Genomic DNA, 25,838 nt, shown 5'->3' on the forward strand with positions numbered 1-25,838 from the left:
TTATTGCTATTCATGGTGTATCCTTTTTGGATATCCATTTATTCCCCTTGTGTTCCAAATAAAACCAGAGAAGGAACTGCAAGTGATAACATCAATGTTTCAAGGGACAGAGACCCATAAGCACAGGTATCATGGTCATCCTTCAATACATGGGCCCAGTTAAGAAAAGGTTAGGTGCTGTGAGTCTGTTATTGCTGGCCCACGAAACATAAGCACAGAGAGTCATACACACACACACACACACACACACACACACACAGATGCTCTCTCTTTCTTCATAAGGACTCAGATATAGATGAAATTTCCAATAAGGGTACATGTGGTGCCCTTGCTTGCCACATGTTGGCTTTGAATGCTGCCAGGGAACAGCTTGGGCCCTAGTGCAGGAGAGAGTAGCAGTAGTCAACCAGTTACTAAAATAGGCCCTGCAGGTTTCCATTCTAGCCCTTTACTGTTTATTGCTAATATATGCATCTTCTGAGCCAAGATTTCCAGAAATGATGGCAAACAGAGATCAGTTATAAGCCTTAATTCTTAGTAGGAAAGAAACATCTCAATTTTCCAGGAAAAGAGAAAAGAGAATATCCTAGTCAAAAGAGAATATTCCTCCTAGTCAAACATCCCTGGTCAGTTGGGCCCCAGGTTCCCATGGCAAAACCAAACATTCAGCAGTGCTGCCTCTGCAGCACCGCAGGCTCCCCCGGGTGGAGCACTGAGGAGCCTGGGGTCTAGCTTTGCCTAAAAACTGGTATGTCTAACCCACCTCCACTCCTCTCCTCTAGGGCTTGAGAATTGGCTCAAGAGAGAGGTGAGCATTGGCTGAGGATTGGGGATCAATTTGAGAACTGGGGAAAAGTCCCTGGGTAACTGAGGGCTTCTCACTTGCTAGCCTTCTTGCCTTCTGTCTGGGACTTGCTTTCGGTCTCGGCCTCACTCAGCTCCTCTGTGGGGCTCTGGGGTTCAGAGCGAGGAAACGCTGTCTTCAAGGTGTCCACAATGGCACTCACCACCATCTGTAGGGGTCAGAGGTGCAGGGTCAGTCCATCCACATCCACAGATGGAAACCGCCAAGCGAGCAGTTGCCTCACAGCACTTTATGCAACAGCACGAGGAGAGGGGCCGGGCTATCTAGCAAAGCCTTATCCAGTAGGAAGGTCGAATACCAGCTAATGACTTAGTGACAACTATCTTTCCTTTTTTCCATGGCCATAAAAATCTTTTTCCTTGAGGAGTAAAACAAACAATGCCATGGGAGAAGAAGCCAAAACCAATAGTGAGAGAAATAAAAACCTAAGAGTTCTGCGGGCTGGTGATGTATTTTTCAATTTCTTCCTTTTTATGTAAAAAAGTCATTTCTAGTTTCCAAATCGATAACACCTTCATCAAGATGTGCATCAGTGGAAGTACATAAGTAGGAGTATAAAGAGAAAGGAAGAGTGAAGAAGATGATCAAAAATAAAAATAACAGTTTAGGGGCACAGGTAATATTAACAGGCTTAGAGTAACTTACACAGAGCAAACAATCAGTTTTTCTAGTCAATTCAAACAATTTCTATTCTTTAGGTACAGAAAGAATAACAAAAATCACTCAGGTCAAAACTAAGATATCTGGAGTTGAGTTGTTATAACTTATCTACTCATAAAGACCAAATAAAATAATCCTCACAGAAGATTAAGAATAACCTCTATTTCTTCAGAACGGCAAAATGACATACAGATATTTGCTAAAAAGGACAATGTACAAACAAAACCTTAAACTATCAAAGAAACAGAATGAAACATTTACTCTTCCTCTGGTGCTTCTTGCTAATTAACACTGCTGGCTCAGAGCAGCACCATGCCTTCTTTGACTCATTCTTGTGGTATTCCTCCATAAGGAGTAAGCTAGCATAGCCAAGACAAGGCTGAAGAGAGTGGTCAGCAGACTACAGTAAAGACTGGGGGAGAACAAACCAGGGAAAGAACACTGAGGATGCATGAATTTAGATAATGCAGCTTAGAAAATACAACTTGTTCTCCAGGATCACAGAACTGTAGTCTGTGAGGGTGGGGAGGTCCTCATCTGTCTCATTCACTGATGTATGAACAGCAACTAGTAGAGTGCCTGGCTCAAAACAGGCATCCAATAAGTAGATGTGGAAATAATGGATGAATGATATCTGCATGGAACTCTGGGCATTTACCCAGTTGATCCCTTTTTAGTTTGTAGTTTTTTCCATAGCAGTGGATATCCCCTAACACCTACTACATGAAATTCTATTTTATTTGTTGCTCCAAGCCTAGATGAGAAGAGGGAAGCTCCTCTTCCACCAATGCGTCAGTGTTTACCAACCCTATAAAACACACACCACTTTTGATAAACATAAGCCTCAGACTTCTGCCCCAGAGATGCTCATATCAGTTGGTAATCACTGCTTACAAGCTCTGACATATTACACAAATGTCCTTCTTCCACCATCTCCATAGGTGCTGAGATAACCTCTTGAAAAAGATACAATTCTCTCCATACTCTGTTCTCTAGCGGAGAACCATGACACCACTCTAAATCCAGCCTCAGGTCCTGTCTTAGGCTCTTTTTCCTGGGTGACCCAACACTGGAAATGAACTTTACCTTCTGAAAGACCACCCCTCATGCCAGCTATCTGTGAAGACACAGATCAATCTTTACATGCCTCCAACAGCACAACAATACAATAATACCCCCAGGAGATATGTGTATACTTAAGAGTGTTGGGGTACTGTTTCCCAGCAGCTGTTCCCTGTGATTCAGCAAGCTGATGATTCAACAAGCTGATGATTCAACCAATATTTGGCAACAGGTCTTGACAATTTAAGTCCATGTTCTGTTGATGCCTCTGTGCTACCCCTTCCCACACCCTACTGCTCTTATTTTTCCAGCTCTGCCTCCATTCTGATGAATCCTCCCCATTTATAGATCAAAACTAAAGCTTAGCACAGTGGCCCTGCTGGTACCTTGTCTATTCTAGAGACCATAAATGGTTTCTTGACAAAGGCAATACGAGCATCTGTGTTCAGAGCAAGGAACTCCTGCACCTCCTCACTGTTAGCGATCTCCGGAATGGCACAGAGTTGCTGCAAAAGGAAAACACACACACAAATTTTAAAGAGAAATTCCAGTCCCCAAATCTCTCCACCTTGGCTTGGGTGTTCTGGGGTTAGACACCCAGGTTAAAATGAGAACAAGACCAAAAGAGAAGGATGCTGACCTTTAGGAATGATTCTAGGAGGCTCTTACGGGCTTCTACTCTGTCACTGTCCATGTTTCCAAATGGAAGATCTGGAAAGAGCTTTTTAGGACCCTTCACATCTTCAAAAAAAAAAAATCAAAATAGTCACTCATTTAACATTCACAGAGAGCTATTCCATATAAAACATATAAAGAAAACAGAACTATTGAATATATTTCCTTGGATTAAAAAAAACAATTTCAGGACTTCCAAATATACATATGATCCATACAACCCGAAATTGTTATAAGAGAGGGCTCTAAAGTCCAGAGACCCAAGTTTAAATCTGGGCTCAATCCCTACTATAATAATGATCTTAGGCCATTTGTGTTATCTTTCTGATTCTATTTCTCTTCTATAAGATGAGGATAATGAGGGCACCTATCTGATAGGCTGATGGGAGCATTAAAAGAGCTAACACGTGTAAAGTGCTTAGGAGAGAACCTGGCATGTATTTTCAAGCTTGGCTCAGTATTAGCTATTGTGTTAAGAAAGAAAATACATAATTTATGTCCAAACTTATTAAACTGTTTATTTGGGTAATCATCACCATTTTTGAAAAACAAAGTAATCAGTTACTAATTCTTAAGAGTGAAATTTTATTACATTAAAAAAAATTTGGCCAGGCGTGGTAGCTCATGTCTGTAATCCCAGCACTTTAGGAGGCTGAGATGGGTAGATTGCTTGAGGTCAGGAGTTCAAGACCAGCCTGACCAACATGGTGAAACCCCATCTCTACTAAAAATACAAAAATTAGCCAGGCGTGGTGGCGGGCACCTGTAATCCTAGCTACTCTGGAGGCTGAGGCAGGAGAATGGCCTGAACCTGGGAGGCGGAGGTTGCAGTGAGCCGAGATCGTGCCATTGCACTCCAGCCTGGGCGACAGAGTGAAACTCCATCTCAAAAAAAAAAAAGTCCCCCATGCCTGAGAGTTGTCAAACAGCACACAAAAGATCTGGGTGTTAAAGGAAAGTAGGTAGCAACAACTTCCGTGTAATATTTTAATATTTAAAAACCACCAATCTATGAATCTGGAAAAGTTAATTTAACTCCTCACACTAACTTACAGGCACAGGTGGAAATATGAACACTTATTTTTTAATCTTAAACTAGATGAGGCTCCAGAACAAAGCAGTTGGCAGTAAAGGACTACTTCTGAAAGAATGTGATTGCTGCTGTCCAGCACTAAACTTCAAAACTCCTGAAGCAAACCCAGGGAGCAGGGAACCTTGAAATGGCATTCTCCTCCCTGATCCCTCCCATAAACCAACAGGCCAATCAGGGTGGCTCGACGTGGGAAGCAAGCGGGCAGTAGGGGTTGGGGAAACTCCTGACTTTTGATGAACTTTCGTAGATCTGGTTTCTCCTCCAGACGGGTCTGCAGATTCAAGAACTCCCGATAGCGGCGATTCACAGTGTGGTAGGCCAGCTGCTGCAGGCCGCTGCTGTTTTCACCGTCAAGGGCTGTCTCGTACTGTTCGATGAACAAATTGATTGACTGAATCAGCTGGGTTTCAGCATATTCTATTCTGGCTTTACTACTTGGTCAATGGCCACATAGCAAGAGTATGAAACTAAGAACAAAGGGAGGGAGTATGTTCCTATTCTGTTCCAGAACCTCCTGTATCTAATTGCTCAGAAAGTCAGAAATGAGTTTCACTCCTCCACACTACTACTTTCATCTGAAAGCTGCCTCTCCCAGATACTTTCTTTACTTATAAAGATGGCTACATAACTATTTTTCAAATGAGTATTTGAATAGAAGGCATAACATCCATAAAAATGATACTGCCTCTATCACCTTTAAATTACAGGGCTAAACATTATAACGGGAAAACCATTTTTCCATTATACTCTCCTGTGATTATTTATATTAGTTAAGGGAAGAGCAATTAATCCAAACAGCAGATAAAAATCATGTTTATCTGCAATAAATAAAAGGGTATTTGTTTTGTTTCAGGCAGATTAATTTTCCTAATTGTTATTCTTAGAGCCAAAGTGAATTTTTCCTAAGTACCTAAGTATGTATCATCTGTATCACAGAAGTCACATGAAGATTGGAGATGTGATAAGGGGTCAAAGTCCACTGTCTTCCTAAGCTTAGAGGGCAGGGCTGGTATGTGGAAAAGACGACTTATACCTCATGTTCCCCAAAGAGTGAATACCACGGATAGCATGGAATCTGCAACTCAGCATGGGAGCACACTTCTTGACAGGGTAGTTAAGACACAACGAAACATTGTGGGAGAAGTATATATGTGCGCCTTCTCATTAGGAACAGGTTATTATTTTTTGGTTGAGGTATACTGTGGGCAAGAGATGGAAAAAACTACCTCCTTGTTGGTGGGACTTGTGGCTGGTGCTTTACAATTTTTTGGAGACAGATAGGGTATTCATTATGAGCTGATGTGAGCAAAGCAGTCCCTCAGAAAAGCATTGAGAAGGAAAGACCAGGTAAGAGCGACAGGTGGCATTCAGGGTGGGGCTCTCAAGCCTGGAGCATTTGGAACTATGAGGCTTTCTGTGGAATATGCTGCTCCTCGAGGGCCAATTTTCAACACCGTTATGGTTACTTCCATCACATAAACTGAAAACTATTTACTATCAGAAAGTATAATAATATTGTTATACAATTTAAAATCAGTTATATGTCCATATAAAAATCTAAACCCAATTTCAAACTACTCATAATTGGCTATATTATTTTGTTCTCATTTTTTACTTTACTCTTTTCTAATGCTTAATTGAAGTAGTAGCAGATGTCAAAATCTAGCCAACAACAAAAAAGAATGGGAGAAAAACTGTGAACTTAAACATTCTATCCATCAACTTAATTTTTCTGCTAATGAGGAGGGAAAAAACCTGCTGTTTAATGTCAGTATAAGAATAGTCATTAAAAAAAGATGAAATAATCAGAAGCCAACACTTAAATGTGAGAAAGGCGCATGGCATAGGGACATCCAGAATTAGAACAAAAAGGCAGGAAAATGTTAACAAAGTTATACCAGTCCTTTGAGGCTAGTCTCAACTATTTTATGACCTGACAGCTGTACTTCTATAATTTGCCTATAAGGAGTGTGTGTTTGTGTGTTCACACATATGCATTTCTAATTACGTCCATTCTGTCCTACTTGAAAATGTCATAATGTTACTTTCTAAAATGCTATGTCATGATGCAGCTGTGTTGAGCAGATCAAGGCAGGCCTTTTCCCTCTTACTTGGATTGGGAGTTTGGAAGAGTGTAGCAAGCAGGCTGTCCCTCGTGGTAGCTTTTGGACTCAAATGAGAGAAATTCAAGTGGAAGGCAAGTAAAATCCAATGGGTAGGATCTTGCCCAAGAATTTTCTTTCTAAACTTCTTCTTCCCTGCTAATTTCTTTTTCAAAATACTAGTATATTTTGTACTTTGTTTTAGGAAGGTAGGTTATTTACCTATGTCTGTCTCAGAAGATAGCAAGTTTTTGACTCTTGGAGGTGTTTAAGCAGACTTGGGAACAACTTGACAAGAGATAACATGAAGAGGGTTGGTTGGATTAGAGAGGCAATTCCCCCAAGATGGCCTTAGGACAGGCTGACTCCATGTTATCTGGAGAGTTCCATTTGAAATATAAAACAAATAAAATAGAGAATCCAGGGACCCCTCCTTAGAAATTCTCATACAGAATCCATCAGTCTGTCAGAATCTGTATATTTGAAAGGCAGCTCAAGTGATTTTGAGGTGCAGTCAAGTTTGGGAACCACTGAAAATATAACCCTCAGCATTCTAGCAGCCCTGAGGTTCCAGGATTGTTTGTGTGAGTACAGGATAAACGCTACTTTGCCTTACAGATTAGCTTCAGACCATTCACAGAGATAGATGCCTATTGAAAGAAACACTTCAAACTAACAGCATCTCTCCCCTGAGAACATTTGCTTCACTGACTGCTTTCCAAACCCACTCCTAGCCTGGGTGAGCACCCACGGCTTTAATCCTGTTACCTTCACAGTATAGAGTGTGTATGGGTGGAATCCGGTGCCACTGTGCTCTCGGGCTGTAATGGTGCCAGTGATACGAAGGTTCTGGATGATAACTGGACCATCAGGACTGCTTAGGGGCTCAAAGCTGAAGGTGGCTGAGTTGAGAGGACCAGGTGGAGAGGAGGAAAGCAGAACTGGTGGCAGAGTAGGATCAAGGCAGCTCACATCATTGGTGAGATCCTTCTCTAAGCATGAGGGCCGTGAGGGGCAGGTCTTTTCTGGCCCCTCCAGCAAAGCTGTAACAGAGGCGGTAACATCTCCTTGTTCTATCTCCTTGTCTGCTGTGTCAATGTAGATCTCTGGGCAGGAATTGAGTGTGGAGACCGGCAGGCCTGTCTCTGTTTCTGTCCCTGGACCCTCCTCAGCCTCTGCTCCTTCAGATGCCTCACCATCTTTGGGTTCCAGAGCCTGGGAGCCCTCTAGGGCACACAGGGCATCCTGAATTCTGTCGGAGAGAAAGTTGCCTGGGGTCATGAGCATGATGGTTTCTTTGCCCAGTTCAGACAGCGGAGACTCCAGCTCTGAGTCTTCACATAAGAACAGGGGACCTCGAAGATTTGGCTGTAGGAAATGAGATGAGTTGTTTCCTACTTTTCTTTCTTCACACATCCCACCCAAATCTCCCTCTACAGCTTCGTGGCCTTCTTCAACCTCTGGAGAGGGGCCTGCAGCACCCTCTGGCTCACTGTAACTTAGGAACACTGGGGCTGCTACTGGAGAAGCTCTCCCTTCTGCAAGCTGCTCTACCTCAGCAATCAGTGGCAGAGATGTGGGCACTGAGGGCTGTTCGGGGGCACTGGCTGGGCAGGCTGCTGGATCTCTGGCCTTGGAAAAGATACCCACGAGTACAAGGTGGATCCAGTCAGGATCTGACAGCCTGCTGATCAGTGGTAAGATTACATTGCATGTGATGAGTTCGACCACTACATGGCGTCCGGTACGAGTCTCCAAGTGGGGCTTGGGCACCAGCCCTTGAAGCAACAAATTCACAACGCCACGTGTATAGATGACTTCAGCACTGGGGCTGTGCACAGCAGGATGTGGGGCAGTAGCCCGGCAGTAAGCCTCCCAGAGGTGGGAAGGCTCAACTGGACCATTCTTCCCTGCAGTGGCCTCCTTTGCCTGAATGTAGCTCTGCAGGTGACAACCGCAGAGAGTCAGAACACTCTGGGCAAGAGCATGACTGTCCATCATGCTCATTCTTCTCCGAAGCTCCTGGACCAACCCTTTCATGGCTGCCTCCATTTCCTCCTCAAAGGCTGGCTCCTGGCTCACGGAACGGTACCAGGATAACACAAAATCTCGAATAATCATCTGGATGGTGCGGTTGATCTCCTGTTCCAGCTGCCTTTCTGCCTCAGGGCATGGAGGGCAGGTGGCCAATGGGATGAAGCGTTCCAGGTGCAGTCGACCTGAAGCCGCTCCAGCAATGCTGGAGCCCAGCCATCCTCCCAGCACCACTAGCAATGCGGACAGAAGGCACAGCAGCCACACGTTGACCAGAAGGTGTATGACCAGGAGCCAGCCAAGCAAGACCCCCACAGCCATCAGCTTCCGGCTACTCAACAGGTTATTGAGGTGACAGCTGGATCCAGCTGGAGTTTCCTGGAACGGTGGCACTGTTTCTGTCTTCATGGCTGAACAGACAAGGTGACTTCCCCAGATGCCAGCCCTCAAGATTTTACTTCAGAGTTAGGGAAGGGGGGGCATGAACTGTGTCTCAGATATGGGGCGATCTGGGTGCTGTTCAGGGAACCGGGGCTCCGGGCCCTCAAAGTCCTACAGGCACTGCAAAGCGACAGCTGCAGCTCCGCGTCTCCCCATGACTACCACTAACAGAGCCCTCGAACTCGCCCCTTCCAGCCGAGGCGTGGCTTTGGAGGAAAACTCTGCGGCCTTCATACTGCCCCAGGCGGAGGGCCTCTTCGCGGCCTCGGGGCGGGCGCTGCAGGGCCCTGGGGCCCACGGACACTCACACACGCAGAGGGCAGCGGCCGGCGGAGACTGGGTCACACGCCGCCGGGAACCGCGCGCCCACACTCAGCCCCGACCTGAAGTGGCCTCATCGGGGTCCTCTCCGGGATCCTCGGCCCGCTGCCGCCGCAAACCTGGGCGACTGCGCTCCGCAGCCGGGCCTGTGTTAAGGCTGACCGCCGGCCGGCCGCCGGCGACAGCTTCCGGGTCGACGTCGACGGGAGCGAGGCATGCTGGGAGAGCGGCCGCGCGCGCTGCGGGGAGCGGCGCTGCCCCGCGCCCTCTGCTGGCGAGGAGCCGCCCTGACGGCACCTGCGCGCGGTGGTCTCTGAGCCTGCGCCTGAGCGCGCACGGGGCGCGTGCTCGCCAAGGGCTGGCGCAGATTCCCGAAGTGCCACAAACCAGAGCCGCCGCAGCAATCACCGCTAAGACCCAGACTTCCAGACGCTTAAAACGCGACCTAGTTCTGGTTATTAAATGAGGCCTGTCCGTTACTGCTTAGGCATGCTGTCAATAATCCGGTTTATTTTAATTTCATGGAGACGTAGTTTCATTGGCCTGATGTGTCTTAACATTTACCCGGTTTCCCCTAGAGCCTGTACCCCGCGTCCCCAGTACACAGCCTACCTCATTTGTTGTCAGAAATTGCAGAATATAAGGCATAAAACAATACAGAGATAGATTTATGTTTTACATTTCATATACTGTATCACAAAATCAAATTTGTGATTGAGGGTTATTTGCTGGTGGCATTACACAAACAGGCAAATATTTTGAGCATCTGCTGTCTTCAATGTGAGAGGCAGGGTGGACAAATAGAAGCAGACCTTGTCCTCCAGGACCTCCTGCTAAGTGGGGAGGCCAGCGGTTTGTACGCGATTGGCTATCTAATAATGCCAGTCAGCGTGCGAGATAGTAAAATACAAAATATTATAGGAATTCAGGGGAAGAAAAGATCACTGTGGGTTGCAATGGTTAAGGAGAAGCTCACAGAAAAGGTGCCTTTATGCTGAGTCTTCAAGGATGAAGGTTTCTATTCACCTCTATCTCTTCTCGCCTTATCCTCCCCAAAAACACAGGAAAGGAAAGCAGAGATAGAGGTGTCCTTTCAGATAATCCTGTAATATATTTGCTTTGGAATATGCTCTATGTCGGATTGTTTCTGGCTTTAGCAAATTTGACTTCACTTGTCTACACAGGAACCTATAGGAAGACAAAATATCGGAAGCACTGACCAGGTGTAAAAAGTCTTAGTGTCAGTCTTGCGAGAAGCCAGCTTCCACATCCACCTTGGGCCCTAGGAGCTGTGCCCGCAGCGTGGGTCTCCTTTCCATTTAGGCATAGGATGCGCATCGTTTGCACAGAGCTGCTCATGGTTGCCCTTCGTCCACCTTCTCTGTGCTGTAAGCAGTCTTTTGTCATCATGGACTACTCCCTAGATGTCTAAAGGAATCTTCAAGCAAATCCCAACCCAAAACTCTGCCAACAAGAAGTGCGTTGCAGCTTCCTGTCTCGCCCGTTGCTACTGTTGGGGCAGAGACTTCCTTTGATACAAAAGAAGCCATCATTTAGATGTGACCCATAGTTTACGATTAATCACTTCTAAAGCAAATGGTTTGATTTAGGATCAGTGTCCACTAAGCAGACTGGGCACTCCCCTGAGATGGCAGAATGTGAATCCATGCTTTCATGGTCCATATCTTTTCACTGCTGCCTGCCTTCCCACAGAAAAGGAACTCGAGAAGTGGGCTCTGCCCCTCTCTGCCTTCCCAGACCATTCTAATGTCCTCAGGAGCACTTAGAAAATGGCAACAATGCTCTGGAGAAATGTCCCTGCCACCTAGTTGGGAGCTAAAACAGAAATGTGAATGATGAACGGACTAACGACGGTGCTGAAGACTTCCCGTGGCAGTTCAAAGAGAAAGTTTACTTGGCAGCATAATCTGGAGTGTTCAGGGCAGTAAGGAAGTGACCTTGCAAGTGGGCGCTATGCCACCTGACCAGATGGTCTGGAGCATCAAGGTAGCCAAGAGTGCCTTCCTGATTCTGAAGCAGGTTTGATGGGCATGCCCATGCACTTGTCATTTGGACGGGTGTGAGCTCCTGCCTGGGGGTCTGGGCAGGCCTTGGTCTCCAAACAGATTAATCACCGGGAGGAGGTGAGAGTCAGGACTGATGTGCCCTGGTGTGTGTATGTGGGGTGAGGAGACTTGGCCACACCACTCACCATCTGGAGACATCCTTCCTTCTTTCCTTTTCCCTATTTCTCAAAACATTAAAGGCATAGTGCTAGAGTGTTGGAGAAAACAAGACAAATAAGATACAATAATTCTCCTCAAGGGACTCTCAGTCTAGTTAAAGGAGAGACACGTAAATATATAAATGTATTGAAACATGATCACGTGTGTAATGTGATGTGTTCTGATGTGTTGTAATAGAAGTGCATACAATAAAATCAAAACGCAAAGGGGGTGGTCAGCTGTGGAAGGGGGTGGCTCACAGACAGTTTTCCCTTAAGTTGGGAAATAAAAAAGAATTGAGTGTATTTTAGGAAATGTAGGGTGGTGAGAACAAGGGGCAAACAGAGGGAAGGTCTTTCAGGCAGAGGCTGCTCATAAGCAACAGGCAGAGACCATGAGAGCAAGGGGGCCCATGACATAGGCCCTGCCGGAGCCAGCCCGCACTCCACTTCAATTTTCTCTCAAAATAGAAGACCAGGAGGCTTCCTAAAGAGAAGCTCAGTGATGGGGCAAGTGAGTGAGAAGAGGCGATGGTGTGGAATTATTGCTGTGCGATATAGAAAGGGAGCTATTGAAGGTCAGGTAAAAAGATAAAGTGGGGGCTGGGCGCAGTGGCTCACGCCTGTAATCCCAGTACTTTGGGAAGCTGAGGCAGGCAGATCATGAGGTCAGGAGTGCAAGACCAGTATGGCTAACATAATGAAACCCCATCTTTACTAAAAATACAAAAAAGTTAGCCAGGTGTGATGGTGTGCACCTGTAATCCCAGCTACTCGGAGGGCTGAGGCAGGAGAATCGCGTGAATCCAGGAGGCAGAGGTTGCAGTGATTCGAGATTGTGCCATTGCCCTCCAGCAGCCCGGGCAACAGTGAGAGACTCTGTGTGGAAAAAAAAAAAAAGAGAAAGCGGGGCTGAGGGACCTATTTGTAGTGGCACCAATACATATGGTTGAGTTATTTTCTCTGGAGGTGTTTAGTATTGTATTAGTCCATTTTCATGCTGCTGATAAAGACACACTGGAGACTGGGCAATTTACAAAAGAAAGAGGCTTAATTGGACTTGCAGTTCCACATGGCTGGAGAAAACTCACAATTATGGCAGAAGGCAAGGAGGAGCAAGTCACATCTTCCATGAATGGCAGCAGGCAAAAAGAGAAATGAACTTGTGTGGGAGAACTCTTCTTTATAAAACCATCGGTCTCATGAGACTTCTTCACTATCATGAGAACAATGGGAAAGACTTGCCCCCGTGATTCAATTATCTCCTACCAGGTTCCTCCCATGACACGTGGGAATTGTGGGAGTTACAATTCAAGATGAGATTTGGGTGGGGACACAGAGCCAAACCATATCATTCCACCCCTGGCCCCTCCCAAATTTCATATCCTCACATTTCAACACCAATCATTCCTTCCCAACAGTCCCTCAAAGTCTTTACTCATTTCAGCATTATCTCAGAATTCCACAGTCCAAAGTCTCATCCAAGACAAGGCAAGTCCCTTCCGCCCATGAGCTTCCAAAATCAAAAGCAAGTTAGTTACTTCCTAGATACTATAGGGGTACAGGCATTGGGTAAATACAGCCATTTCGAATGGGATAAATGGCCAAAACAAAGGGGCTACAGGCCCCATGAAAGTCCAAAATCCAGCAGGGCAGTCAAATCTTAACACTCCAAAATTGATTCAAAAAGTGGGTTCCCCTGGTCTTGGGTAGCTCCACTCCTGTGGCTTTGCAGGGTAGAGCCTCTCTTCCAGCTACTTTCACTAGCTGGCATTGAGTGTCTGGCTTTTCAAGGTGAATGGTGCAAGCTGTTGGTCAATCTACCATTCTGCAGTCTGGAGGACAGTGGCCCTCTTCTCACAGATCCACTAGGTGGTGCCCAAGTAGGGACTCTGTGTGGGGGCTTTCACCCCACATTTCCCTTCCTCATTGACCTAGCAGAGGTTCTTCATGAGGGCCAAGCCCCTGAAGCAAACTTCTGCCCTGGCATCTAGGCATTTCCATACATCCTTTGAAATCTAGATGGAGTTTTCCAAACCATAGTTCTTGACTTTTGTGCACCCACAGGCTCAACATCATGTGGAAGCTGCCAAGCCTTGAGGCTTGCACCCTCTGAAGCCACAGCCTAAACTCTACATTGGACCCTTTCAGCCATGGCTGGAGCAGCTGGGATGCAGGGCACCAAGTCCCTAGACTACACACAGCACTGGGACCCTGGGCCCCGCCTATGAAACTATATTTTCCTTCTAGACCTCTAGGCCTGTGATGGGATGGGCTGCTGCAAAGGTCTCTGACATGCCCTGGAGACATTTTCCCCATTGTCTTGGGGATTAACATACGGCTGCTGGTTACTTATGCAAATTTCTGCAGCAGGCTTGAATTTCTCCTAAGAAAATGGGATTTTCTTTTCTATTGCATTGTCAGGCTGCACATCTTCCAAACTTTTACGCTATGCTTTCCTTATAAAACTGAATGCTTTTAACAGCACCCAAGTCACTTCTTGAATGCTTTGCTACTTAGAAATTTTTTTCTGCCAGGTATCCTAAATCATCTCTCTCAAGTTCAAAGTTCCACGAATCTCTAGAACAGGGACAAAATGTCACCAGTCTCTTTGCTAAAACATAACAAGAGTCACCTTTGCTCCAGTTCCCAATAAGTTCCTCATCTCCATCTGAGACCACCTCAGTCTGGATTTCATTGTTCATATCATTGTCAGCATTTTGGTCAAAGCCTTTCTACAAGTCTCTAGGGAGTTCCAAACTTTGCCACATTTTCCTGCCTTCTTCTGAGCCCTCCAAACTGTTCCAACCTCTGCCTGTTACCCAGTCCCAAAGCGGCTTCCACATTTTCAGGTATCTTTTCAGCAGCCCCACTCTACTGGTACCAATTTACTGTATTAGTTCCTTTTCATGCTGCTAATAAAGACATGCCTGAGACTGGGCAATTTGCAAAAGAAAGAGGTTTAATTGGACTTACAGTTCCACGTGGCTGGGGAAGCCTCACAATCATGGGGGCAGGCAAGGGGGAGCAAGTCTTCCGTGGATGGCGGCAGGCAAAAAGAGAAATGAACATGTGGAGGGGAACTCTTCTTCATAAAACCATCAGATCTTGTGAGACTTGCTCACTGTCATGAGAAAAGCATGGAAAAAACTTACCTCCATGATTCAATTGCCTCCCACTGGGTCCCTCCCACCACATGGGGGAATTCAAGATGAGATTTGGGTGGGGACCCAGCCAAGCCATATCAAGTATCCTCGGTATAAAAGAGAAGCAAGCAGGAGGTATCAAGGTAGATGAAGTGAAAGGAGAAAAGATTAGGACTTTCACATCCTGGGAAGAGAGTGGTTACAGTGGAAAATCATGGTGTCTAGGTATCTCGGAAGGAAAACGAAGCCAGGAGAGGGACAAACAGCTGTGAGGAGAGGATGAGCTGTACTGGGAGCAAGTGAGTAAGAGCCAGAAGAAAAGGGCCTGTGGCTCAAGATTGGTCCATCAGAGCCTGTGTTTGTTCTTATGGCTGCTCTACCAAATGACCATCAACTTAGCAGCTTGCAGCAAACATGTTTATTCTCTTACAGTTCTGAAAGGCAGGAGTCTAAAATGGATTCAGAGGGCTTGTTCCTGTTGGAGGCTCTAAGGGAAAATCTCTTTTTTGTCCTTTCTGGTTTCTACAGGCTGCCTGTGATCTTTGGCTTATGGCACCACATGCTCCAACCTCTGCTTCTGTGGTCACATCTCTTTCTCCCACCTTGACCCTCCTGCTTTGCCTTTTCTTTTTTTTGATGGAGTCTCTCTCTGTCACCAGGCTGGAGTGTAGTGGGGCGATCTCGGCTGACTGCAACCTCCACCTCCTGGGTTCAAGTGATTCTCCTGCCTCAGCCTCCCAAGTAGCTGGGATTACAGGCGTGTGCCACCACACCCAGCTAATTTTTGTATTTTTAGTAGGGACGGGGTTTCACCACGTTGGCCAGGATGGTCTGCCTTCTTCTTAAAAGGGCCCTTGAGCCTTCCCCAGTTATCTAGGAGAATCTTCCCATCTCAAGACCCTTAACTTAGTCTTTTGTTTCTTTTGCCAAGTAAAACAACATACCCACAGGTTCTGGGGGTCCAGATGTGAACATATTTTGGTGGAAGGGGGCATTATGTGACCTACTACAGAGCCTACGTGCCTAAAGACAAAAATGTTTTTGTGATAATAAAGTCTGGGTGTGGCCAGATGAGTTTCTGAAGTAGGGTCTGGATAACCTAGGGCTAGGGTTGAAGGAGACATTTTGAGTCTATGTTTTGGAGAAGGATGATCTACATGGGCAAGGAGGTCACTAATGTTAGGGTAGAGAGGACCAGGATCTTGGTACAAATGTTCTCAGTAAGTGAGAAGAATGATCAGGAAGTTGGAAGGTGATGTAATACGGGGAGTGATATGGTTTGGCTCTGTGTCCCCACCCAAATCTCATGTAGCACTGTGATCCTGAGTGTTGGAGGTGGGGCCTGGTGGGAGGTGATTGGACCATGGGGGTGCTTTCTAATGGTTTAGCACCATCACCCTAGCGCTGTTTCGTGATAGAGTTCTCGTGGGATCTGGTTGTTTAAAAGTGTGTAGTGCCTCCCCCTTTACTCTCTCTCTCCTGCTGCCTTGTGAAGACATGCTTCCTTCCCCTTTGCCGTCTGCCATGATTTTAAGTTCCCTGAGGCCTCCCCAGCCATGCGGAACTGTGAGTCAATTAAATCTCTTTTCTTCTTAAATTACCCAGTCTCAGGTAGTTCTTTATAGCAATATGAGAACAGACTAATACAAGGAGTAAAGAAAGTATGGTGATACCAAAATAAAAGAAGGAAATTGTGCGTAATTTGGGAAAGAATCATCTAAAAGCATCCGTGAAGAACTAGGATATTGCCAGGAGCATCTCCACATCCTGCCTTAGGTACAGTGATGGAGAAAAATAGCCACCAGAGGGCAGCAGGAAGTATGGCATCTTAAGGAGAAACTGCATCTCACTCATTCGTCATTCACATGTCTATCCGTTCACCCCACGAGGATTAAGCCAGACATTGGGAATTCAAACGTGGTCTTTACATAGTTTATCTTCCTAAAGAATTCACAATCTAATGCAAGAGATGGATATTGACACAATGTAAAAAGTGCTATAATCAAAATATGTCAAAATATGGGAAGGCAGAAAATTAGGAACAGTTACACAGAAGAGATGACTTTTGAGCTGGCCTTAAAGGATGGGTTGAATTTCCCATAAAGACAAGAGTAACAGGCCAGGCGCGGTGGCTCACGCCTGTAATCCCGGCACTTTGGGAGGCCGAGGTGGGTGGATCACGAGGTCAAGAGATCGAGACCATCCTGGCCAACATGGTGAAACACCGTCTCTACTAAAAATACAAAAATTAGCTGGGTGTGGTGGCGTGTGCCTGTAGTCCTAGCTACTCGGGAAACTGAGGCAGGAGAATTGCTTGAACCCAGGAGGCAGAAGTTGCAGTGAGCTGAGATCGTGCCACTGCACTCCAGCGTAGCGACAGAGTGAGAGTCCGTCTCAAAAAAAAAATAAATAAAAAAATAAATAAATAATAAAAAAAGGTTAAAAAAAAAGACAAGAGTAACAGGTCATACTAGGAATAAGGGAGACATGAGAAATACTGAGTAAGCTCCCGTACTTGTTTGCTAGGACTCAGAACAAACTATTACAGGCTGGGAGGTTTAAACAACAGAAATTTATTTCTCGCAGTTCTGGAGGCTGGAAGTCTAAGATCAAGGTGTTGGCAGATTTGGTTTCTCCTGAGGCCTCCCTTCTTGCCTAGCAGAAGGCCACCTTTTCAGTGTCTTCCCTCTGTGCACATGCATCCCTGGTGACTCTTCTTCTTCTTATAGGGACACAGTCATATTTGATTAGGGCCCACCCATAAGACCTTATTTAATCCTAATTACCTCTTTACATGCCTATCTCCAAATAGAGCCACATTCTGAGGTATACTGAGGGTTATGGCTTCAACATATGAGTTTTGAAGGGACAGGGTTCAGTTCATACTACCTCTTTTCTTCTGTGGGTTATGTGAATGGTCATATTTTGATTATGAGGATACCGAAAAGGAAGATAATAATTTTGATAGTTCCCAATATATATTTTTTTCATTTCATTCAAAAGTGGAAACAGCACTGAACTACAAGTTAAGGAGATCCAGGCTTAACTTCCTCATCTGGCTGTATTCAATACTAAATGCTCGAATAGCCCCTCCCTCTGCAGAACAACCAGACACTGAATAGGAGACAGTTTTTGATGAGTTAATGGGCTCAAATGAGGACACAAAATAGGTGGGAAGTCCAAGGTACACTATCCCATCCCACTCTAAAAACAAAACTTTTAAATAAGAGCAAAATGAAACAGAAAACAACTCTGAGATGAGGGTAGAACTGTCAGTAGAGAGCAGATGAAAGGAACAGGGTGGCCCCAGGGACAGATGTCCTTATCAGATCTGTAATTCAGGTTCTGAGCCTTGTTGCAGCAGGAGGAGGGGAAACTGAGCCCCTGACTCCACCTGGAGCCACAATCCTTGAAGGGGTTTGAAGAAGTTCCAGGTCAGTGGCATTTCCAAGCTTCTGGAAGACACAGAAGCAAATCCGTTCTGGAAGAAAATATTCTCATGGTAAGACCATGAAATAAGCACACATTTAATATAGAGTACTATGAACTCTAAATCCAAGACCATCAATTATGAGAAGGAAGGCTAACATGAGTGAGAATCAGAAAAAATAAACAACAGATTGAGAACACAGGGACTGTGGATATGAATATTGTCTGCTGCTTAAGATAGAAGATCCATGTATGAGCTCAAAATGAATGAAATACAAGTATGTTCTAACAATAACAGATTGTCAGAGATGCCCATACAGTTTCAAAACATAGCCAAATGAAACTTTTATAAATGAAAAATATGACTACTGAAATAAAATGCTTAATGTATGTGTTAAATAGTTGATTATATCTAGGCAAAGAAAAAATTAATGACCAATAGTACTTGTTGAAAGAAATTAGACTATAGCATAGAGAACTAGGGAATTGAATATATGAAAGAAAAATGAAGAGAAATGAATGCTAAAATAAAAATTCTAATATTTATATGATCAAGAGTTGCAGGAAGATAATAAAGAGAATGGAGAAGGATAAAAACTTAAAGAGATTTTGGAAGATAATGTTCTAAAACTGGGTGAAAAGAGATTCAGGAAGCATCAATAATATAAAGTAGATCAAAAGGCCAAAATTTGATTGTTTTAAAAGACTAATAAAAAAGAAAAAAATTTAAGTAAATTGATTGAGAATGAAAAAGAGATAAATAGTAAATAATATGGAGCCTGATAAAGGAGACATATTTATGTATGTAGTACAGTTAAAGGAATAACTTAATGACAGCAAATTTAAACTCTAAAACAAAATGGAAAAAGTTTTAGAAAAATATAAATTACAAAATAATCTAAGAAGAAATAGGATGTTTGAATAAATCTACACCTATTGAGAAATTAAGTAACATTTTAAGGTTTCTCTCAAAGCAAATACCAGATAATTTTATAGGCCATTTCTCCCAACCTATTCCAAATAGAATAGGTCATTCCAAATTTATATAATCTTATATAAACTCCTTAAGATTTCTTAAAAGTACATACTTTGCAACTCACGAATAAAGTGTAACCTTGAAATCAAGACTAGACAAGACAGAAAAAGAAAGAAAATGTATAGGTTAACCTCTCTCATCAACTTTTAGATGCAAACATTTCTTTCTCTTTCTTTCTCTCTCTTTCTTTCTTTCTTTTTCTTTCTTTCTTTCTTGACAGAATCTTGCTCTGTCACCTAGGCTGTATTGCAGTGGTGTGATCTCAGCTCGCGGCTACCTCCTCAACCTCCTAGGCTCAAGGGATCCTCCCACCCCAACCTCCTCAGTAGCTGGGGCTACAGGCACAAACCACCATGCCCAGGGATTAATTTTTAAACTTTTTGTAGAGATGAAGGGGAACTCGCCATGTTGCCCAGGCTGGCCTCAAACTCCTGGCCTCATGCAATTCTCCTGCCTCAGCCTCCTGAAGTGCTGGGATTACATGTGTGAGCCACCACGTCCAGCTAGATGAAAACATTTCTTAAACAAAATATTAGCCAACTAAATCCAGCAGGGTACTTAGGTGAAACCCTGTCTCTACTAAAAATACAAAAAATTAGCCGGGCGTGGTGGCGGGCACCTGTAGTCCCAGCTACTCGGGAGGCTGAGGCAGGAGAATGGCCTGAACCTGGGAGGCGGAGCTTGTGGTGAGCCGAGATCGTGCCACTGCACTCCAGCCTGGGAGACAGAGTGAGATTCCATGTCAAAAAAAAAAAAAAAAAGATAACACAAGGGTGGTTTAATATTAAAAACTCTGTAATTGGCCAGGTATGGTGGCTCACGCCTGTAATCCCAGCACTTTAAGAGGCCGAGGCAGGCAGATGGCTTTAGCTCAGGAGTTTGAGACCAAGCTGGGGAACATGGTGAAACCCCGCCTCAGCCAAAAATATAAAAATTAGCCAGGTGTGGTGGCAGGCGCCTGTAATCCCAACTACTTGGGAGGCTGAGGTGGGAGAATGGCTCGAACCCAGGAGGCAGAGGCTGCAGTGAGCCGAGATCACACCACTGCACTCCAGCCTGGGCGACAGAGCTAGACTCTCTCAAAAACCACAAAACAAAAAAACTCTGTGATCATCAGCCCCTACATTAAATGAGAAAATCTACACGTTGTCTCAGTAGGTGTGGTAGAAACGTTTAACAATATTCAATATTCGTTCATGATTTCAAGTAACAATTATAGGAAGGCATTTCCTTACCTCAAAATATTAGTCTGAATGGGAAACGTTAGAAGCGTTTCCCCGGTTCAGTTATTTTCTTATATTTAAATATTTTAACAGCTCTATTGAAGTATAATTGACATAAGATAAATTGCAAATACTTAAAGTGCACACTTTGATAAGTTTTGACATAAATATATGCCAATGAAACCATCACCACAATAAAGGTAACTAACACATCCATCATCTTCAACTTTCCTCCTGCTCTCCCAGCATCACCCTGCCCCCTTTCCCAGGCAACCACTGATTTGCTTCCTGTCACTTTAGACTAGTTTGTCTTTTCCAGAATTTTACATAAATGAAATCACATACAATGCACCTTGTTGTGTCCAACTTCTCTCACTCAGCATGCATAATTATTTTGAGGTGCATCCACGTTGTTGTATGAATCAGTAGTTTATTTTTTTATAGCTGAGTAGTATTCCATAGTATGGATGTATGATAATGAGTTTATTCTTTACCTGTTGATGAATATTGTCTCGCTTTTTTGTTCTTGTTTATTACAAATAAAGCTGGTGTGAGCATTTCTGTGCAAGCGTTTGGAGATGTCCTTTCATTACTCTTGGGAAAATAGAGGTTAAGCATTCCTACCTCAAAAATTCAAAATCTGAAATACTCCCAAATCCAAAACTTTCAAAGCACTGACATGATGCCACAAGTGGAAAATTCCATATGTGACCTCACGGGACAGGTCTTAGTCAGAACACAGTCAAAATTTTGTTTTTGTTTATAATTATTGAAAATATTGTGTAAAATTAGGCTATGTGTATAAGGTGTATATGAAACATAAATGAATTTTATATTAGACTTGAGTCCTATTCCAAAGATTTCTTATGATGTATATGCAAATATTATTCAAACATTCAAAAAAATTCAAAATCCGAAACACTTCTGGTCTCAAGCATTTTGAATAAGGGATACTTTACCTGTACCTATCAGTAATATGATAGGGTTGTGTGATAGGCATATGTTGAACTATTTAAGAGGCTGATAACCTGTTTTCTAAAGTAATTATACCATTTTATATTCCCTCCAGGAGTATATGAGGGTCCCAGTTACTCCACAGCTTTTCACACACTTGGTATGGGGCTTTTTTTATATGGTCTTTTTTATTTCAAACATTCTAATATGCAATTGTGTTTTTATTTGCATTATTCTAATGAATAACAATGCTGAACATCTTACAATGTGCTTATTGATAACCTGTATATATATTTTTGATGAAATGTGTTACAATCTTTTGCCTGTTTTATTGAATTTTTACAATTACTATTGAGTTGAAAAAGTTCTTTTTATATTATAGATGCAAGTGCTTTACCAGTACCTTCTCCCAGCCTGTGGCTTGCTTTACATTATCTTTTGAAGAACAAAAGTTCTTAATTTTGAAGAAGCGCAATTTTTCATGCCTCTTCCCACACCTCTTTGTCACCAACTTTCCAATCATGGTCCACCCAAGCCCCTGACCATCTAGCCTCACCATTGGCCACAGCCTGTGAGTTGGTATATAATCGCACGACTGGCCGCTTTCCTTCTGGGATGGTTAATTTTGGTTGTCAACTTGACTGGGTGAAGGACTATGTAGAGAACTGGTAATGCGTGATTTCTGGGTGTGTGCATGGTGGTGTTCTCAGACAAGACTGGCACGTGAGTCGGTGAGCTGAGTGGGGAAGGTCCTCTCTCAATGTGGGCTGGTACCATCCAATCAGCTGGCAGCTGCAATAGAGCATATCGGTGGTTTCTTCTCTCTGCTAGAGCTGGGGTGCACTTTTCTTCTCCTGTTCTTGGACATCAGAACTCCAGGCTCTCCGGACTTTGAACTCTAGGACTTACACCAGCACCCCTCACCTCCCAGGTTCTCAGGCCTTCATTCTCCAAGGACTGAGAGTTACATCATGGGCTTTCCTGTGTTCTGAGGTTCTTGGGCTTGGATTGAGGCATGCTATCAGAGTCCCAGGGTCTCCAGCTTGCAGGTGAATTCTCATGAAACTTCTCAGTTTCCACAATCACATGAGCCAGTTCCCCAAATAAAGCCCCTCACATATATGGGTATATATGTAATACGTACATATATATGTATGTATACATATGGATTTTATCCTATTCATATATAATCACATGTCTGGACACTTTCCTTCTGTGATGGTTAATTTTGAGTGTCAACTATATATATATATATCTCTTGTTGGTTCTGTCTTTACGGAAAACTCTGACCAATATACCTTCCAAGCAAAATGAACTAGGTGCACAGCTTGAGTTCTGTTCCATGGAAAGATTTTCCCTCAACACTATTTTCACGGGTGTCTCAGAAAGGGGCTCTAGTACTGCAGTTGTCCATTCTGCATGGTGCTTGTGTCAGGCAGAATCGCCTGTAAACCAAGCCTGAGTTTTCTCTTCCTCCATTAACTGATTATGGGTAACTCCCCATGAGGCCATAAGTACAGGCTGGGAGAGAGAAGGCAGTGTGGCAGGAGAGAAACCATAGGCATTTGGGCCACTTCTTCATGTAACTTACTTGTGCCTTCAGCTTCAGGGTCTACTTATGTTTATACCACTTCAATTTGGTAATGGAGTACCATTGTGTACACCCAGCTTCATGGCTTGTTCATCTGGATAATACTCAGCTCGTAATGCGCAACTCAGATTGCAGGTGAACGTGGCTGAGCATTCAGTCTCCACTAAAAACCAGTTTCAAGCCAAAAACTGTTCCTCAAAAGGAGACTCGTCGTGTGCATATGATGGCAGGGCTTTGCTTTAAAATCCTGAGTCTACACTGTGATATACCTTTAATCTAAAATCCTGGGTCAGCATTGTGATATGCCAGCCAAACACTCCAAATAACATCTTTATCTGACACTGAGTCCCCAACAACCATTGGATAGGATGGATCACTGGGCCTAACTTGCAGGGCAGCTTTCATGTCAGCTTGGACCTGTCGCAGAGCCTTCTCTTGTTCTCGGCCCCACTAAGAAATAGTAGCTGTTTGGATGATTCAATAAATGGATTGGAGTTACACACCCATATGATAAATATTTTTTCTTCTAAATCTAGAGGGTCACTAGGCATTGTGCATAAGATATTTAGGGATATTTTGACATGTGTTACACAACTAGACTCCTAGAAATTTCAAGGATAGGGAGGACATCTGAATTTTTATCAGATTTATTTCTCATCCTCTGACATACAAATGTGTCTTAGCAATTAATCCACAGTAGCTGCCACTTCTAACTTACTAGATCCAATCAACATCATATAATCACGCCATCAATGTAATGGACCTGTGCAATGGCTTGGTGAAAGGAAAAGTGATCAAGATCTCTGTGGACTAAATTATGATGTAGGACTGGAGTGCCGATACACTCCTGAAATGAGACAGTGAAGGTGTATTGCAAGTTGAAAGTAAATGGCTGCTAGTGGTCTTTAGTAACAGGTATGGAGAAAAAACATTTTCCAGCTTAAAAACTGTGTGTCAGGTGTCAGGGTTTATGTCAATTTTTTCAAGCAATGAAATAACATCTGGAATAGCAGGTGCAATTGGAATCACCACCTGGCTGAGTTCATAATAACCCACTGCAGTCTCCAAGATCTGTCTGTTTCAACTTTCCAAATAGAAGAGTGGGAATGTGGTGATCATCACCCCCCAGCCCCCAAACTCAAGTCCTTGAAGTGGCACCAGTCTCTGAAATCCTTCAAGGGATGTGGTATTGCTTTTGTTTTACTATTTTCCCAGGGATCCTGCCAGTTGCTGAGATGTCCATTCCAAGTATGCATTCCTGAACTGCAGAAATAACTATAGTGTGGACCCATGGTGAGATGTATCTTAGCTAAAACTTCATTGATCACCTGATCTCCGTAAGCCTCTACCCTGACCAAAGGGCCACAGTGACATTTTGAGTCTCCTGGAATTAGTGACAGTTTAGAGCCGGTGTTTAGTAATCCTCCAAAAGTCTGATCATTTCCTTTTCCCCAATGCATAGTTACCCTGGTAAAACTGGGTCAGTTTGGGAATTGATTGAGAGGCCATAACTCTGTTCTGGTGATTCAAGTTATTAGACTTCTCTTCACTCGATGCAGAATTCTTCCACTTAATTTAGTAGACCGCCCATCTATTTTATTTTATTTTTAAGGACAACAATCAACTAGTGATTACCATAGGCCTCTGTGAGTTAGACGATTCTGCTTCCTGCTTTTACTCTGCTGTCCATAATGGTAGCCACATGGACCTCATTTTTGGTGATTAAGTGCCACCACTTGGCCCCTTCTACCCTGTGATCCAGTTCTCTCTGGATCTTGCAATCTCTTACATTGCATGTAAGTATCCTGCCTGTGAGGTAGCGGTTCCCACTGTTATTTCTGGCCTGCAGAGAAGAGTGACTACAGACCTCTTGAAGGATGCTAGGGCTACCTTCACAATTTATTTCTCATAGTTGTGGTGAAAAGCTTGTCCCTTGGACCTTCCCAGGGTGGGTAAGCAGGCCTTATTCGATAAATGCACTCTGATATTCTAATCTCCCCAAGCCTTTGGGTACCTTCCTGTACCGTATAGCAAGGAAGAAATTCTTCACTTAGTGTTAGCCCACTTTTGGCTCATGCTTCAGCCAACCAACCAAACAAACATTTAGAGCCTTTTCTAACCCCTTGAGCTATAGCTTTGAATCTAGATTCTGCTCAGAGAGCCCATATCAATAAATCTGGCCTGATGCAACTTTATGTTCCCTTTACCATTTTCCCACATGTTTAGTATTCAATCACACATGTATTCTGCAGCTTTCTGCGTGTATTAATTTAAAACACATCCGCTTCATTTGGAGTGTAGCATACCACCTCATGGGTCATACCTTGCATCGCACCCTTTGAGGCCTGCTGGGACTTGAATCTAGCTAAAGACCTAGAAGCAAAGAAGGGTGGTGGGACGGTTCTGAGGAGAGTCAGCAGTGTCTTACGAGGCAGTTCCCTGGGGAGGACATTAAGCTCCCTCAGGAAAAGCAGGGCTAACCTCCTCATACAAAGGTGGGAGGACTGCTGCTTCTATTGGCAAAGAAGATTCAGCGGAATTTAAGGGTCAGATATCCCCAGCTTCATGGGCCTGTGAGGAACCAGGCTGCACAGCAGGAGGTGAGTGGTAGACAAACCGGCAAAGCTTCATCTGTATTTATAGCCGCTCCCCATTGCTTGCATTACTGCCTGAGCTCCACCTCCTGTCAGTGGCATTAGATTCTCACAGGGGCGTGAACCCTATTGTGAACTGCACATGCAAGAAATCCAGTTGAGCACTTCTTACAAAAATCTAACTAATGCCTGATGATCTGTCACTGTCTCCAATTATCCCCAGTGGGACTGTCTGGTTTCAGGAAAACAGGCTCAGGGCTCCCACTGTTTCTGCATTATGGTAAGTTGTGTAATTACTTCATTATATATCACAATGTAATAATAATAGAAATGAAGTGCCTAATTAATGTGATGCACTTGAATCATCCCCAAACCATCCCACCCTAAG

The 25,838-nt window shown here is 44.0% G+C and overlaps 1 protein-coding gene across 18 annotated transcripts in view; it reads right to left on the reverse strand.

The window, feature by feature from the left end:
- The window catches only part of SNX19 (sorting nexin 19), a 72,866-nt gene extending 63,426 nt beyond the window's left edge, over positions 1 to 9,440 (reverse strand). For 16 of the 18 annotated variants that reach the window (XR_009215475.1, XR_009215467.1, XR_009215470.1 and 13 more), the window contains exons 1-5: positions 7,226 to 9,416; positions 4,584 to 4,722; positions 3,228 to 3,328; positions 2,974 to 3,093; positions 883 to 1,013 (exon numbers count right to left, since the gene is read on the reverse strand). Coding sequence is in view for 5 of the 18 variants with exons in the window: in XM_058446201.1 (XP_058302184.1) it covers positions 883 to 1,013; positions 2,974 to 3,093; positions 3,228 to 3,328; positions 4,584 to 4,722; positions 7,226 to 8,899 (2,165 nt within the window). In the remaining 13 variants the exon portion in view is untranslated. Of the gene's footprint in view, positions 1 to 882; positions 1,014 to 2,973; positions 3,094 to 3,227; positions 3,329 to 4,401; positions 4,490 to 4,583; positions 4,723 to 7,225 lie in introns of those variants that run through there. The other 2 variants (XM_032167909.2, XM_032167910.2) reach the window with 2 other exon arrangements.
- Positions 9,441 to 25,838: the final 16,398 nt, after the last annotated feature.

Source organism: Hylobates moloch, unplaced genomic scaffold (genome assembly GCF_009828535.3).
Source record: "Hylobates moloch isolate HMO894 unplaced genomic scaffold, HMol_V3 SCAFFOLD_11, whole genome shotgun sequence".
NCBI classification, from domain to species: Eukaryota; Metazoa; Chordata; class Mammalia; order Primates; family Hylobatidae; genus Hylobates; species Hylobates moloch.